The sequence below is a fragment of the Phocoena sinus genome, chromosome 11, assembly GCF_008692025.1.
Source record: "Phocoena sinus isolate mPhoSin1 chromosome 11, mPhoSin1.pri, whole genome shotgun sequence".
Classification (NCBI taxonomy): domain Eukaryota; kingdom Metazoa; phylum Chordata; class Mammalia; order Artiodactyla; family Phocoenidae; genus Phocoena; species Phocoena sinus.
The window spans coordinates 11,484,547-11,500,381 of NC_045773.1; the positions used below are offsets into that span (position 1 = coordinate 11,484,547).

The window sequence follows — 15,835 nt, forward strand, 5'->3', positions numbered from 1 at the left end:
ATGGGTATAACTAAACCACTTTGCTATACACCTGTAACTAACACATCACTGTTAATCAACTATACTCCAATATAAAATTAAAAATTTTTAATATATAAAGAATGGAATTTCAAAAAAAATTAAAAATTAAAAAAAGATTTTAAAACCCCAAAGCCTGACCCTGACCAGGAAGGGGTGATGTTCACAAGCCTAAGGGTATATTTTTGCCCACAGCTGTCAATGATTATCCAAAGGCGATCTCCAAGTCAGTCCAGAGCAGAAAGAAAAAAATCGTATCTTCGTTTGCTTCAGTTAAGGCACTTGTACAAATAAGCTCTAACTAAATTTTAGGAGTAGAAGCAGATTATTGCCTGAAGTAAGTCTTTATCTTTGAAAGAATAAAGCTATAAGTTTGTATTTCTAAAGCAAAGGCTTTTATACTCTTTTGAAAAGTCGTATTAAGAAATACGTTTTCTATTACGACTCAGTCATACATACAGACTCATGTGGCTATAAGTGTATATGTATGTATGTGTATATACATATATGCATGTATATATAGAAAGATATAGAGATGTCTGTTTATCTAAAAAAAAAAGTCACCCCCCCCAAACAATCTTATCCCCATTATGTTTAACACAGCTTGATACTGCCTATTCTATTCCACTTTCTAAAATGAGAGTCCCAAGCTACTAAATTGATCTCTTGGCCCATGAGTCGATGAATACCTGTCCTTTGAAAGACACTATTCTACAAGTATTCAAGTCCATCTTACTTTCTCAACTAAGGCACAGCTAAACAGGTAAGCTTAAAGGACAGGAAAGCACAGGGCTTGCAAAAATGAAGTTCAGAGCAAAGCACCCTTGTCTTTTATTATGGGAGTGGAAGGAAGAAGAATAGAAAGGATGGTTTCCTAAGATGTAAAACACACCTATTCTCAGTTTGATACATTTGGGGAACACATACAACTAAATTTTCTCCAACTCAAAATATATGCAAGTTAAATATGTCAAAAAACCCAACCCTTTAGGTGAAACCTAAGCTTTACTGGGCTTATTCTTCTATACTCAGTTGACGATCACTATGCAGTGTACACCCGCTGCGAGGGGGCTGCTCAGGTACTAGATGCTTCACGTATACCGTACAGACTTTAATATGCACACAAACATATAAAGTGAAACATATTTAAACCATCCAAAGCTTGTATACTTAAATATTAAAAAATGGGAAAACCCAGTTTCAGGTGAAGGCAAGTTAAGCTTTTTGACAAGATTTCACACTATTTAAATACATATTTCTTTTTGGTAGAAAACAACTATTTCAGAATCTTAACGAGGTTGGAAATACAGCTGATAGTATTTAAACATAGTCACTGTTAAGTATATGCCCACATAATGACTTACTAAGGTAGCTAATAAGTATCAGAACTGTTCTAAGTCACCTGGAAAGGATTTCTGGGGCTTTATAACTTAATGACCCCTCAGGAGAGGAGCCAGCTTGGGACCAACCACAGTCATTGAAATGGAAGAGCCTGCAGAGTTATCAACAAAGAGCAGCTGAGGATAATCCTAAAATCCACTCTCCTTCCCTGATCTATCTACTTCCTTTCCATCCTTCTGTCCTAACTTTATTTCCGCAATAGACAAGCATTTCTTTTCCACTACTGATCTAGAAGGACAGGGACACTCCCCAGGACACTCATACATGATAGCTGCTTTTGTGGTAAAGTTACTCAAGTAATGGGCTGCTCATATGATTTTTTTCAGAAGCCCAGTAGGAAAAAAACAGAGCTACTGTATTTAGGTCACATTGCTCTCCAAACTTCCCTGTTTCCCAAACACTGGTTTCCATAGCGACTTCCTTCTCCTCATACGGGATAAGCCTCTGGCTCCAACTTTAAATTTCTCTTAGTTGACTCTAGTGTACAGTTATGGTTGGAGGCCTGGCACGGAGCACGCCCTGGGCTGGGCATGTGCACTTACACTGTCTCCGATGGATCGCAGCTTGTAGAATGGCTGAATGTAAAACCAGGACCCTTCGTTGCCAGCCTCGTCCAACGTTACTCTCATGGCATTCTTCTCCAGCAGAGCTGGAAGCCTCTTATTCACTGTTAGGTATTTATTACTTTTCAAATGCAAGAGCTGAAAACCACCAAGAGAATAAGGTGAGTGTCAGCACGTCTCCGAATCTCTACATTTCTCTCTCAGTCATATAAGATATGTATCAAACACTCCTCCCACCACTGAGCCACCTGTGAAGTCAGAGAACCACAGAAGTGGTTAAGGCAGGGAATGATTAGAAAAGAAGGAAGACCAAAGGGAGCAGAAGGAGAAGGAAGAGGAGAAGACGTTTCTTTCCCCCAACACAGCCCTGGACAAGGTAGGTGTCGCTCAGGTCAAGTGCACCATCAGCTAGGAACATCACCCTGCCATTGGTTAGCGGCAAGGGGTCTAACCCCAGGTAAAGGGACTAAAGAACTGCAGTCTGAATATGCCCTGACATGAAGGTGGAGCTAAGGAAGGGCACTTTTGAACAAGAGAGACAGTTCAATTTAATAAGTGACCCCATTAGGGGACTGTCAATTCACTTGGAAAAAACATGGCTGCTGTGGATTTCCACCTTGAATTTCTAAGCACCCTGTTCTTAATTCTTGAGTAACGGTTACATGAAGGGGCTGGAAAGATGGAAGATCTAGATGCGAAACGTCTCATAGTAAGTCTAGACCAGGAAGAGCTGACCAAGGCTTCCCAACTCAACAGGCTGTAAGAGAAGATGGAGGGGAATATGAAAGACCGTCCAATCCCTGGAGAAATGATAAAACTAGCATGGGACACCACCTCCAACTGCCAGTATCTCCCTTTTCAGGTTAACGGATACAGTTTCTAGAACACTCCTAGGAGGCCCACAAATCTTCTTGTCTGATCTGTAAGTCCCTGACATCCCCTGGCCATGATACATAAGGCAATGCCTTCCCAAGCTTCCGTGGTACTCTGATGAGTAGTACCTCTGATCTTCCATGCACCTCTCCAAGGGCTGGACTTAGCTGGCTTATAACCTGGCATTACCTACAGGTGATCCTCAAGATCTAGGCTGGGAAAATAAGAAATATTAGGTAATAAGTATTCACAGCATACTCTGTGACAGGTACCTCTCAATCATCCTAGGCCGTACATACCATTATTATTCCCATTCTGCTACTGAGCCAGCTGAAGCATGGCAAGAATTCTTGCCCAATATCTAACAGGAAAAAAAGTGGGAAGGAACTCCTTTGTCATTTGTAAAGTTAATATTAGTATTAGTAAAGAGAGACAAATTAGGAGTTTGGGATTAACGTATACACACTATTCTATATATAAAATAGATGAACAACAAGGACCTACGGTATAGCACAGGGAACTATATTCAATATCTTGTAATAACCTATAATGCAAAAAATCTGGAAAAGAATAGATATATGCACATATGTATAACTAAACCACTTTGCTATATACCTGAAACTAACACAACATTGTAAGTTAACTATACTTCAATTTTTAAAAATGGTTAAAAAAAAGCCACATTTGGCACTGGACTTCTTCACACAGTTTTCTGCAAGGATAGACCTAGGTGGATTTTTTTTTTTTTTTTTTTAGCAAAACCTGTTGTAGCTGTTTCTTAAATTGTGTTTTATCCTGTCAAATTTGAAGGTACCAGATATAAACAAGTAAACCTCACAACCCGTGAGGTAAGACATGAGACCTATCATCAAATATTCTACCTGAAGGTACAGAATTGCTCTTCTTACTTCTGGCGACCAGCTCTTGAACCAATTTTTACCAAATATGAAGAACTTTCAAGCAATGCAAGTTAGGCAAAAGCGCAACAGCCAGGCTCCTCTTCAGACAGGGAGCCTCCCATCTAAAAAATGTGGACAGATTTTAAATTAACAGTACAGGGGAGAGAAGTGGACCCTTGCACTGAGAGAGAACCAACTAAAAGCCCAAGAGTCCAGCCCACATCACAAGAAATGCTAGACCTTTTGCAATAAACTGGCTGTGTCCACAGAGTCCTATCTGTCCAAACCGGGTTTCGTGTGCTTGTTTTTCGATTCACTCTTTGTAAAGCTTCAGCTCCACGACAGAACAGCGGCTTTGACCCACCTGGATCACATTGCCATACTGGATCACGGTCCCCAGCAACTTCCTGTTTTCTGTCTCATTCTGCTTCTTTTCCAAGTCTGCGGCATGCTGTACATAGAGGAGGAAGATTGGTCACAAAGAGGAAACAATGGGTTAAAGATTTCTCTGCCGCAGGGCAAAAGCAATATAGCCAGTTCATACAAGAACCACAAAAATAAGCAAATACCTAAGTACACTCTGAGGCTAAGTGCAATGAGTAAGGGGTTCAAGAAACCAACCCACTATGCCTTGTTTGCTGGCCTTCTTGGCTTTTCAAACATGTATTCAATTTTTAAGGAATTCATGGACATCTGGTTAGGGTGAGATTAAGTCACAAGCTTATGTATTTTTAAAGAAAATAGGGTAGGGTTGGAAGGGAATTTGCATAGCCCTTTTATGATTTGTACAGGTCTTCTTAATAGCTTTGGAGTAAAATAAAACAGGATTTAAATACTGGTTTTGTGACCTGGAATGTGTTAGTTAACATCTTTGCAAGCCTCAGTTTCCTCTTTTGTAAAATGAAAATAAAAATAGTACCTTCACCTCACAGGAATAACACAGCACGGTATCTCATCATCGTGGCATTCATGGAGTGTTAGTTATTATTGTTACATACCAATTATAATTTATTTAATTTTCACAGTAGTTCCCTGAGGAGAAGATCATTATCTCAATTTAATAAAGAAGAAACAGACTCAGAGAGATGAAAAAGTTTGGTCGACACTGCATAGCTAGTTGAGTGGGTACAAAAGGAGCACTGTTTTCTCTATTACTGTGTATATTTGAAATTTTGCTTAATAATGTCATTTTTTTTAAATTACACATCTATTAATTAAGTAAGAGACAATCCTCAAACCCACATCTGGGTTAACTCCAGATTTACACATTCACAAACGAGGCTGGAGATATTACTAGCACAGCTCTGGTGGGCCAGGGAACACGGTAAATCCAAATAGAGGGTTCCCATAACAGTTTGCCAAGGCCACCAACCCGCACAGTCATTTTTCCTTCGTTCACCTGTGTAGCTCTGCAAGTCTGTTAGCATATTATAACCACACTCAAGGGGAACTAGTTTCATCCTAGGCAATTAAACTGCCGTTCCAATCTCTGATTCCCAAACCCAGACTAAGTAAAACAAAAGAAAAATAATGGAAGAAATACGGCATCTAATCTGATGGGTGACAGAAGCATGATGATGACCAATGATGTACTTCAGAATCGCTTCCAATGTTCTCTTCGTAGAGTCTCCCCTTGCCTTGAGGCAAGATGCTACCAGATGCCAGTGGGTTAATGGGCTTCTTTCCCAGGGAACACGTCCGCATTTCCACACAGCCCTTCTGGACTTGGTCATGGTTCCACCACAGACCAGCTTTATCATCTTGGCCAGGTTGTTTAATCTCACCAAGCCTCACTCAGCATTCTCATCCACAAAATGAGGACAATACAAGCCTTTTTTCTCCTTAATCATAGAGATTACAGAAAATGCATACCAGACACAAAACAGGCATTCAATAAATTTTAACCATTGTTATACACAAGTTTCTGTAACTAAGAAACGTTCTAATGAAAATTTCAAAAGGTGAACTAAGGTGGGTGGGTGAAGAATCTTTCAGTTTCCTTCAAATTCAGCATTCGCTCCACCTTTACCTGGAGTATAGGTATTTTTAGGAAGGAACATCTTTTGAGAAAAATAAGCTGCAGGAAGCAATCCTAGACTAAAAAGAAACCACATTTATAGGAGGGTAAGGATTTGCCTAAGTTTGTGTGGCTGACTGCAAGTTTGTAGCATGTGTCTCAACCCTTTAAAACAATGGTCTATTCAGAGGCTTCCCTCTTTCTCTTTTGGAATTAGTTACCAGTCTGCTATTCTCAGTTACAAAAAGGTAATATCCACTGGGTTCAAGACACATCCAGAAATAATACCAGCGCAGACACCATGGCAATCCTTGGCATCCAAACCGCCCTAGGCATGGCTCTCCCCAACTCTCTCTTCCCCTCCATAAACACCTTCCCATTCCCCTCCTCCCACCTCCATTCTCCCTATTTTCATGCCTGAGCTGTACCCTATCCAAAGAGCTCTACAGTACCCACAGGTTCTCCAGGTAGTTTAAAAAAAAAAATACACTGGACTGCATCCACTTGGAAGGCAGGTTTATACTTCGCAGAGAGCCACTTATTCTTTCTGCTAAGCAGTTCTCAGCTAATAAGGACAGGAAAGTTGAGAAAGCAAAAAAATGTCAAAGGTGGGGGGAATCAAGGAATTCAGTAAAATAAAACATTTTCCAACAAGCAAATACAAATTTTCTCTGCTCGAGACACCACACCAAAAGGATTCACCTTGAGAAAATTATAAAGTAGTGTTTCTTGAACTTAAATGATATAAGGGCTCCTGTTTAAGAGGGAAAATTCTCATGGGTATTCCTGTTACTCTCAAGAATTTCCAGTGGCTTCAATCTAAGAAATATTCATTTAAAATATTAAGTTCCTACCTACGCTCAGACTAAGTACACAAGTGGTAATCCAGTGGTCACTGGCATATCTAAAAGGAAATGTCAGATTAGTCACCAAGGAGACACATATTTCACAGTTAAGACTAAACACCAGCAGCTCTAAAGATTAAAGGTCATTCGTGTACAAACATACAAAAGATAAAATTAGAACAGAAAATACACAACTGGAGAATAAATATCTAAGAATATCAAATATCACATCTAAAAACTCCATTAAAAGGTTTAATGATGACCAAGCCTACATATAACTACTAAACAAACATTCCACGCATTAAGCTTACGGACCATTCTAAGAATTCACTTTTCCTATACGCACTCTTTGTTTAAGGAGAAAACTCTCCCGCTCACTTCACCTTTTACTAAGTGTACAAATACTATATATATGTTCATTTGAGTTCACAAATCAGTCTTTAGATAACTCCTCCACAAAACCAAATTTGTTCCCTTCCCCCAGTTTTACTGATATAACTGACATATAATTGGGCTTTCAGGAAAAAAAGAATTCATCATGATTTTTAGTTCAAAAGGCTGATAAAAAAGGAAGTAAAACTAACACATTTTAAATCAACTGTACTCCAATAAAAATTAATTTAAAAAATAAAATTAAAAAAAAGGAAGGACAGTACAGACAATACCTGGGCCCACTGATCAAGGCTACTTTCACCCTTGAAAAAATTAAATCTGGTCTATTAAATCCCTCAAGTATATTCTAAAGAGGAGCCCACACTGTAAGACAGCGAATTTGGGGCTTCCCTGGTGGCACAGTGGTTGAGTCCGCCTGCCGATGCAGGGGACACGGGTTCGTGCTCCGGTCCAGGAAGATCCCACATGCCGCGGAGCGGCTGGGCCCGTGAGCCATGGCCGCTGAACCTGCGCGTCCGGAGCCTGTGCTCCGCAACGGGAGAGGCCACAACAGTGAGAGGCCCGTGTACCGCAAAAAAAAAAGACACTGAATTTGTATAACCTTTCTGAAGAATAATCCAGCAATATCTACCAAAAAGTTGTTAACACGCATAACTTTGATTTAGCAATCCCATTTCTAGGAGTTTCTCTAAGATAATCTGGCATGTGCACAAGGCCATAACCATCATTTATTTTTGGGGCGAATGGCAAAAACTGTCAGAATCCTAAATACCTCCTCCCCCCATAGCGACTAGCTGTCTAAAATAACAGTACTGCTAGATCATGGAGTAATCAAGTAGCCATTAAAAATACAGAGCTACCTATTTATCCATGACACATTAAGTGGGGAAAAAAGCAGGTGAAAGAAAGAGAAGTGAAGGACTTCCCTGGCGGCCCCACGCTTCCAGTGCAAGGGGCATGGGTTCAATCCCTGGCCAGGGAACTAAGATCTCACATGCCACGTGGCACCGCCAAAAAAAAAAAAAAAAAAGGAAGAAAGTGAGATGGCATGCCCCCTTTAATACTTTAAAATATAGAGATAAAGGAATAAAATAGGGGATGGGAGACTGGGGCACACACCAAGATTATCTTTGAGGATTAAGGTTTAGAGATCATTCTTTTTTTTCCTTTTCTTACTCATGTATACTTTGGAGCTCACTTCTTCCTACAATACTCACTTCAGAAACACCTTCATCGTACCTCTGTGGCAAGAAGCCTAGACTTTTAAAAAGCCATCTTAAATGTGTTATCTTTTCAATATTTAAAAACCCCAATAATTTAAGTACCTGTTGCTCTTTTCCCTTACACAATGGGCTGCGGACAGTTCTGAATTTCTAAGGGAGAAATTACGCTCTATGCTATGGTCTCTACCACCATGAATCACCACAGACATTACGATGCTCCCTAAGCAACATCAAGGTCAACCCCATCACAGTCACCTGTTATTTTATTTCAGAAATGGAGAAACCATTATTAAATTACTACAGAGACGTCACTGGAACAGTGGGGAACTTTATTTAAGGTCAACAAGCTCTGAAGTATCTAACATAAATATTAAGTCTTCTGAAAACAAGCAAGGCAGGACCCAGGCTTCAGATGACAATGAAGACTCCTCACTCCTCTGGTTCCTCCTAGCTTGTAGAAGCTACGGCTTAAGGTAATGGACCATTTCTCAGAACCAAAACAATGTAGGTGCTGTTTCAAGGTAACAGGTAAAAATGCTGTCAGGAAACGGTAGTCGAGGGCTGTAGAACAAATTATGTGATTTGCAGACTGGGGGAACCTCATTCTGCCAAGAGTCTTGGGAAATCACGACCAGGGGAGTTAGAATCCAGTTATTCTCTCAGAAGGAACAGACACACATAGCAACCAGCCACTAGATGTCACTGTCCTTCAGGGAGTTGGTGACATGTTGCTTATCCTAGTCAAAAGGAAGTCAACTGGTCTAGACCACTAATTCCTTAAATGGCATTAATTTAAAATAATCTGACCTTTGATTGGGGTGCTCCACAGTAGCTGACAAAAATAAAAATGAAAACCCACTGGAGACTGGCCGTCCGCCCCCAAAGGCAAGTGGCTGCCCAAAATACAACATTTTAATGACGGCACTAGAACATGTGGATGACTTTCAGACACAAGAGGGGGGAAAAAAGGTCCAGCCAAGCAGGAAAGCAGGAACTGCACAAAGTTAACAGCCAAGACCTGCAAGTCATGTCAGTGATCCTGAATCAGGAGACAGTGCTGGTTTCCTTTTAAAATTTATTTAAAACAGAAACAGCATGAAAGAGAGAATTTATTGTTTATTTTAGTAAGGAGTTCAAAGTTCTTGGTCACCTTTAGGATCGCCTTTTTCAACTCTGTGGCTTTTTCATGGTTCATTTGTGGGAAGGGGCGGGAAAAGGAACTGCTGATGAAACAACACACGTATCACAGGCTGAGAATAGTTGGCCAGAGGACGCCATCCTGCTGAGCCATTCCTGTACTGGTGTTGAGTGTTATGTTTTAAACTTTGAGGGAAGTAGCTGCCAACATTTTTTAAAAATTGAGAGATGACACATCAAAGCACGGATTTTAGCTTCTCTTGAAGAAGCAGAAGATGTGGTGGCAGTTCCTGGCCCATCTTCCCACGCAGCAATGGCAGGGGAGCGGAGCTGCCCCCCAGACCCGCACACAGGCACACGCCCCTTAGCAGCCCAGCCCTCCAAGGCCTCTTGGTTCCAACTGGCTTCCTGCTTGGCCATGAGGAATCTGAATTTACAACTACAGCTGTAAAGAGCCTAGGAGAAGAAAGGGTTTGAGACGGACTAAGAATACCTCAGTGGACAGAATCAATTTCGTCCGAGAAAAGGGGCCGCAGGACTGCTAAGGCCACACTCTTTCCACCAAGATGACCCCACAGGCCTACGTGCTAAATGGCTCTCCCAAGAGACGTGCAGAATTGAGCAACCTTTCCTACCCATTTAACTCGATTCCCATGCTCCCAGTACAGACTTCGGGGGTGTCCTGGATCCTCACAATGATTGGGGAAGGAGGGGATCGCTACTCATACTTCACGGACAAGAGCCAGGGATGCTGGATGCCCTGAAATGTATAGCACAGTCCTGTGCAAGGAAGAAGCATCGTTCCTCCCACACAATTTGGTATTCCAGTGGACAGTCACATGGCTTAAAAAGCTGCAATTTCTGAGCCAAACCCCTAACTCCACTTAACACATGAACACAAAGCATGGATCTGCACGGTTCAATTAATAATATTATTAACATCTTTTCCAAAACTGAGAGTGTTATTTAATAAAGAGAAGCGTGTACCTTGCATTCTTAGTAACATTACCAAGAGCAGCTGACCATTTTGGAACACCACATTATGGAAAACATGCTTTTTGGGTCACCAGTACTATAGACCTACATCGGCCGCAGTCTTCAGCTGCCTCATTCACAGGGTCTATACAAATAGGTAAAAGCATTTATTTCCTTATGTCCTCTAGAGTGACTGTGCAATTATAAAATTGATTACTTTCCCTTTATTTTGCCTTTATAATTCAGTTTCAAAACTTTGGTATCTTGGGAGATTATATTATTTACAGATTTTATTTCCTATTTATATTTATAGTTACATAATATTTGCTATCCAGAGGGAGCAATGGGTCTGCTGAGGTTGAGAATATCTGCCCTAAAACCATTAAAATAATGATGCAATCCCAGAAGCCTTCAAAGCAATCTCTTTGCTTCTGTTTTCTTTTCCTCTCCTACCCTCTTACTCCCACAGATGCCTCACTCTGAGGCTTACCTGTCACCTCCTCTTCCTCCAGAAAGCCCTCCCTGACTACCATATCACCCATCCTTATACTCAAAAGCGGATTTGACTGCCCCTTCTAGGTGCTCCCACAGCCTCAGTGGTTTGCCCTATAATAGAACTTGCTACAGTCATGTCACTACCTCTTTACTCTTAATTAGCTATTAAGCTCCCAGAGGGTTATGATGCTGTCACAGTTTTATCACCATCACCTAGCACAGTGCTCACTCATTCATTCAAGAACTATTTCTTGAGCACCTACTATGTGCCAGACACTATTACAATGCACTGGGGATACAGCGGTGAACAAGACAGGCACTGCTCCTCATCTTGTGGTGTCGTCACTCTACTGAGTGACAGATGCTAATTAAGGGAACTTTTAAATATAACTGCAGACTTTGATCAGTGCAGAGAAAGATATAAACAGGGTGCTATGACGGAGGAAAGCACGCAACACATGGCTTAGATAAGGAGATGGGGAGAGACCTCAGTGTGATGACTTAAACTGAGAGATGAAGGAGGCAGAGGTCTTAGCTTAGGCAAAGTCAGGAGAAGACTGTTCTCAACAGGACAAATTGCAAGCGCTAAGGTCGTGAGACTGTTAGGAGCCTGTGGTGCTCAAAAAAATAAAACGAAAGGACACAGAGCAAGTCTAGCTGGTTCAGAAGCCTCAGAGGGAAAGCAGCGTCCAGCAGGCACAAAGTCTGCATTTCATTTTAAGGGCCATGAGTGCCTGTGTGTCTTCACACTGGAGGATCAGCTCATGGAGGTTAGGAACCTGGTCTTCTCATCATGCCTGGAGCCCCTCACCCCTGTCTGATACAGTATGTGCTGAATAAAGGAGTCCCTTCCATGGGCCCTACCTTACCCAGTGCAGCTGGCTGTGACTTTGTCATTTATTAGTCACAAAGAGAGCAAGCGTGAGCCCCATGTGCTCACAGATACCCCACATCCTCGGCTGTCATCACTGAGTCTCAAGAAAGAGCTCTTTTTTAAAATTAAGTTAGTAACTATTTGAGCGCCTACCATATGTTGTAGGCAAGAGGGATACAGCAACGAGCAAACCTGACACAAATTTCTGCCTTTGAGTAGTTTACATTCTAGTGGGGGTAGAGAGCTGATAAGTAAATTAGAAAGATCATGATAAGTGATGTGGAGAAAAATAAAGCAGAACAGGGGGATGGGGAACGGTCTGCAATTTCAGTACCACCCTGGATATATGTCATGTCTGTCTTCTCCACATCTCAAAGAAATTCCACACAGATTAGCCTCACAGAAGAATTATATCATCTCGACACTAGAAGAATTATAGCATCGTCTGACAGATGGAAAAACAGGCTCAGAGAGGCTCAAAAATTTGCTTATGATCCCAGAGCACACCAGCAGTAGAATGAGCATCTCTTTTATATGCCAAGTAATAGACAAGATAAATACAATGATAAAAGCTAAAAATTTTCTGAGCACTTATCACAAGCCAGGCATTGTTCACGTGCTTTTTATGTTTCATGTAATCCTCACAACAACCTCTTGATGTGTATATTATTACCATTCCCATTTTACAGATGAGGTAACAGAGGCACAAAATGGCTAAGTAACTCACCCAAGATGTCCAGTTAGTGAGTGGTGAAGCTAGCATTCTAATCTAGGCAGTTGGCTTCCTGACCCTGTGCTCATAACCAGTACCGTACCTAAAGCCATCCCAGAAAGGGCATGGCTGAGAAAAACGAAACTCTCAAGACATCTCAGGATGACTACGACCCACCTTTCCTTAGGGTCAGCTCCCTTTTAGCCCTTTATCAAAGACTGTATGAAAGCTGGTGTCCAGAGCTAGAGGACTGCAAAACTCATCTTCCCCGACCCATTCGACTCAGACACAACCCACATGGCCGCTCATGAGACCTCGCCATGGAGCTCCATCCCAATACGTACGTGTAGTTTGTTGAGTAGTACTGCGTCTGTCGTGCTGTTGGCTCCTGGCTTAGCAGCTTTCCAGAACTGCTTCTGGGCGGAGTAGCGATTCATGGGACATAGTTTAAAGAGGCAATCTAGAAGTGAAACAAACAAGTAAAAACTGTTACTGAGGAAGTATATACACTCAACCTATGAAAAAAACTTTCCCCTTTTATTTCTATAACGCATGAAAGTGTAAATGGTAAGTTACAGGGCCCTTTTACAAACCTCTCCTTTGACCTTTAATTCTCACCACCATTACGTGAGGTTAGAAATGAGGAAAACAAAACTTCTAGAAAGTTAAGTCAAATGTCCATTGTCACACAGCCACTTAGGGGCAGAGCTGGGACTCAGAGTCCAAATTCAGAGCTCTCAATGCTGCCCCAGAGTTATCGCCTTTCCTTTATGATGGACAAATTTAAGGGCAGTAGTCTCAGTGTATGCAACAGTACACAGAAACATTTCTGGACATAAATCCAACTCACTCCAATTCGACTACATTCAAAAAAAACAACAGAAGCTTATTTGGAGGCACCTCCTCAGGCAATGGCCTCTCGAGTGTTGTTCACCAGATGATTCTCTGGGGAGCAGGAAGAAAATAAATGAACTTGCAGAGACATTCTGTGTCTTCTCCCTCTCTCTCAGTGCATGGTGATGTGCTTCTGTTTAGGAATGCCTGGGGTCATGACTTTTTACATTGTTTTATGTAGTAGAACTAACTCACAAAATGGACTAGTGGCTTCAAAAGATGTCTGCAATGAAATCAAAACACCGAAGAGAGGAGTAATGCAAACCCCACAAAAAAGAAAAAGGAAAAATAATGATGATCTAACCAGATGTGAAAAAAAAGTCACCCAGATATTAAAAACTCTTAAAAAACACTTAAAATGTTGTCTCTAATGATGAACGTTGCCCTTCAAGCACCCATGTGCCTTAAGATATTCACGATAATATGCTAATCATGATTAAGAGGACACATTATTGTTTAACCTTAATCTTTTTCATCAACATATATTTTCCTGCTTGCTTTTATAAGGTATACAATCTATTAGTACAGTGACACATGTATATAACTTTTAAACACACACACACACACACACGTAGAGTTTACGGGTATTTTTGTCAAATTTTTTTGATAGGGATATGCCATGGAAGAAGTTTACAAATAACCACTCTAAAAAACTAACACTAGAATTGATACTCACTCTCTGAAAATTCTACCTTTTGACATACAGGATTTTCAAATGGTATTTGTAGAGTAAAATTAATAAATTTGGAATGAACACCCAGATTTGGAAAAACTGCACCCTGAAAGTAGATCAGAGCAAGCTTTTATCAAAAACTTAATCTACTAACTGTACACTTATTCTTATCTGTTCACTGAGACATTCCCTGAAAGGACACTGAACAGCTAAATACTGTTTTTGTCTTAGCCACGTAACTATCTCAAAGTAAAAAAATATTCATTTACTGTCAAGGACACAGATACTAAGTCTTTCCTCTAATTCAGTTGGAATCAATGAACTTTTACTAAGTACAATGCACACAAATACTTGACACTGTTCAGAAAATAATTTTTAATCAATTAACTGCAGAAATAAAAGGTACTTTCCCATTTCTATAACCTCCTTCTTCACTAAATATTTCTACCTAGTCACAAGCAGCTACCAGACAAATATAAGATCACTGATATCCATCTTTATCAAGAATATAATCCATCTACTGAAAGTAATTGTTAGTGCACATGAAAGACGCTATCCAGGTCTGGAGAGAACAAAGGACATGGCAGGAAACTGGTTTAAAAGATAAAAGTTTCACCTCTAATGAAACTCACAGGTCATTGTTATTTACTGTATCAGTGGCAACTTCATGACGTCACTGAAAGACAGTTTTTCTACTGCTTTGATATATGTGAACTCTCCATTCACCCTGAGAACAATCACACACAACCATGAGACTACCAGCCAGTGTTAAATGTCCTATCTTTGACACAAGACAGAAGGTGCCATTTGCGCAGGACCAGGGTGACTTCCTCGATAATCACAAGACCTAATACCAAAAAACCATTCAAAACACTTAAGTCACTGGTATTAGTATCTGATACACAACTTTTTATGGATTAAATGAGGTTAATAATTTCAATTTTCATCAATCAGAAGACATTGAGAAAAACTATTATTTTTCCCTCCAGCACAATTCATATGATGATGACTAACCAGTATGCATTACCATCCCACCCCATCCCACCCATAATTTGACTTAAGTTGATTTAAGGATCGGGCTGGATCTATAACGCCAAGAGATTAACAAGCAATGGAAGGTACCATTTTACAACTGTTGATGGTATTGTCAGTGGGTATAACCCACTTAACAAACCAATGGACTACAAACAGGCTCAAATTTCAGATAGCTTTCCATTGACCTAAGATGACAGTGTGAATTGAAGCACTGTCAATCCAACCAAAGCCCTGCTGTTAACTTCCACAACAACTATTTCTCTTGGGCAAAACAGCATTGTACTGGATTAAGCATTTTTACAACCAACTGTCTATGTAAATATGAGATGCTAACATACTAGTAACAGAACCAAATTAGCCTTGCTGATTTTGTCCTGTCTTCCCAGTTGCTTAGCAACTGATTCAAAGTGAAAATTAGATTAAGCAATTCAAATATGATGTTAAAGTAACCTTCTGAAATTTTGCACTTCCGCGGCTCTACATTGCCCTTTGCTATTTGGATGGCACAGCAGGACAAAGTTAAAGTTCTGCTGGATCCCAATACTGTGCTAAGTATAGAAATGCACAAATATAGGGAATCTGGTGGAAGAATTGTACCTATTTGGGGGAAGTATGTATGTGTGTATATATATGTGCATGTACACACACACACTGTGCTTTGATTTTGCCCCAAAGAAATGCCACAAAGATCTCTTAGGTGACAAGTGATTTTTCAAGGCTTTTAAAAAAATAAACTAAACTAAGCTTTCAAAAAATTACTTTGGAATATTCCTAAGCTTTAGCAGATGCCACACTGGGCTAGCAAAGG

General features: G+C 40.5%; 1 protein-coding gene across 2 annotated transcripts in view; it reads right to left on the reverse strand.

The window, feature by feature from the left end:
* Positions 1–15,835, reverse strand: part of ITPR1 (inositol 1,4,5-trisphosphate receptor type 1) — a 333,789-nt gene that overhangs the window by 202,444 nt on the left and 115,510 nt on the right. For both annotated transcript variants that reach the window (XM_032647530.1, XM_032647529.1), the window contains exons 5-7: positions 12,770–12,885; positions 4,119–4,205; positions 1,962–2,120 (exon numbers count right to left, since the gene is read on the reverse strand). In XM_032647530.1, coding sequence (XP_032503421.1) covers positions 1,962–2,120; positions 4,119–4,205; positions 12,770–12,885 — 362 coding nt within the window. The remainder of the gene's footprint in view (positions 1–1,961; positions 2,121–4,118; positions 4,206–12,769; positions 12,886–15,835) is intronic.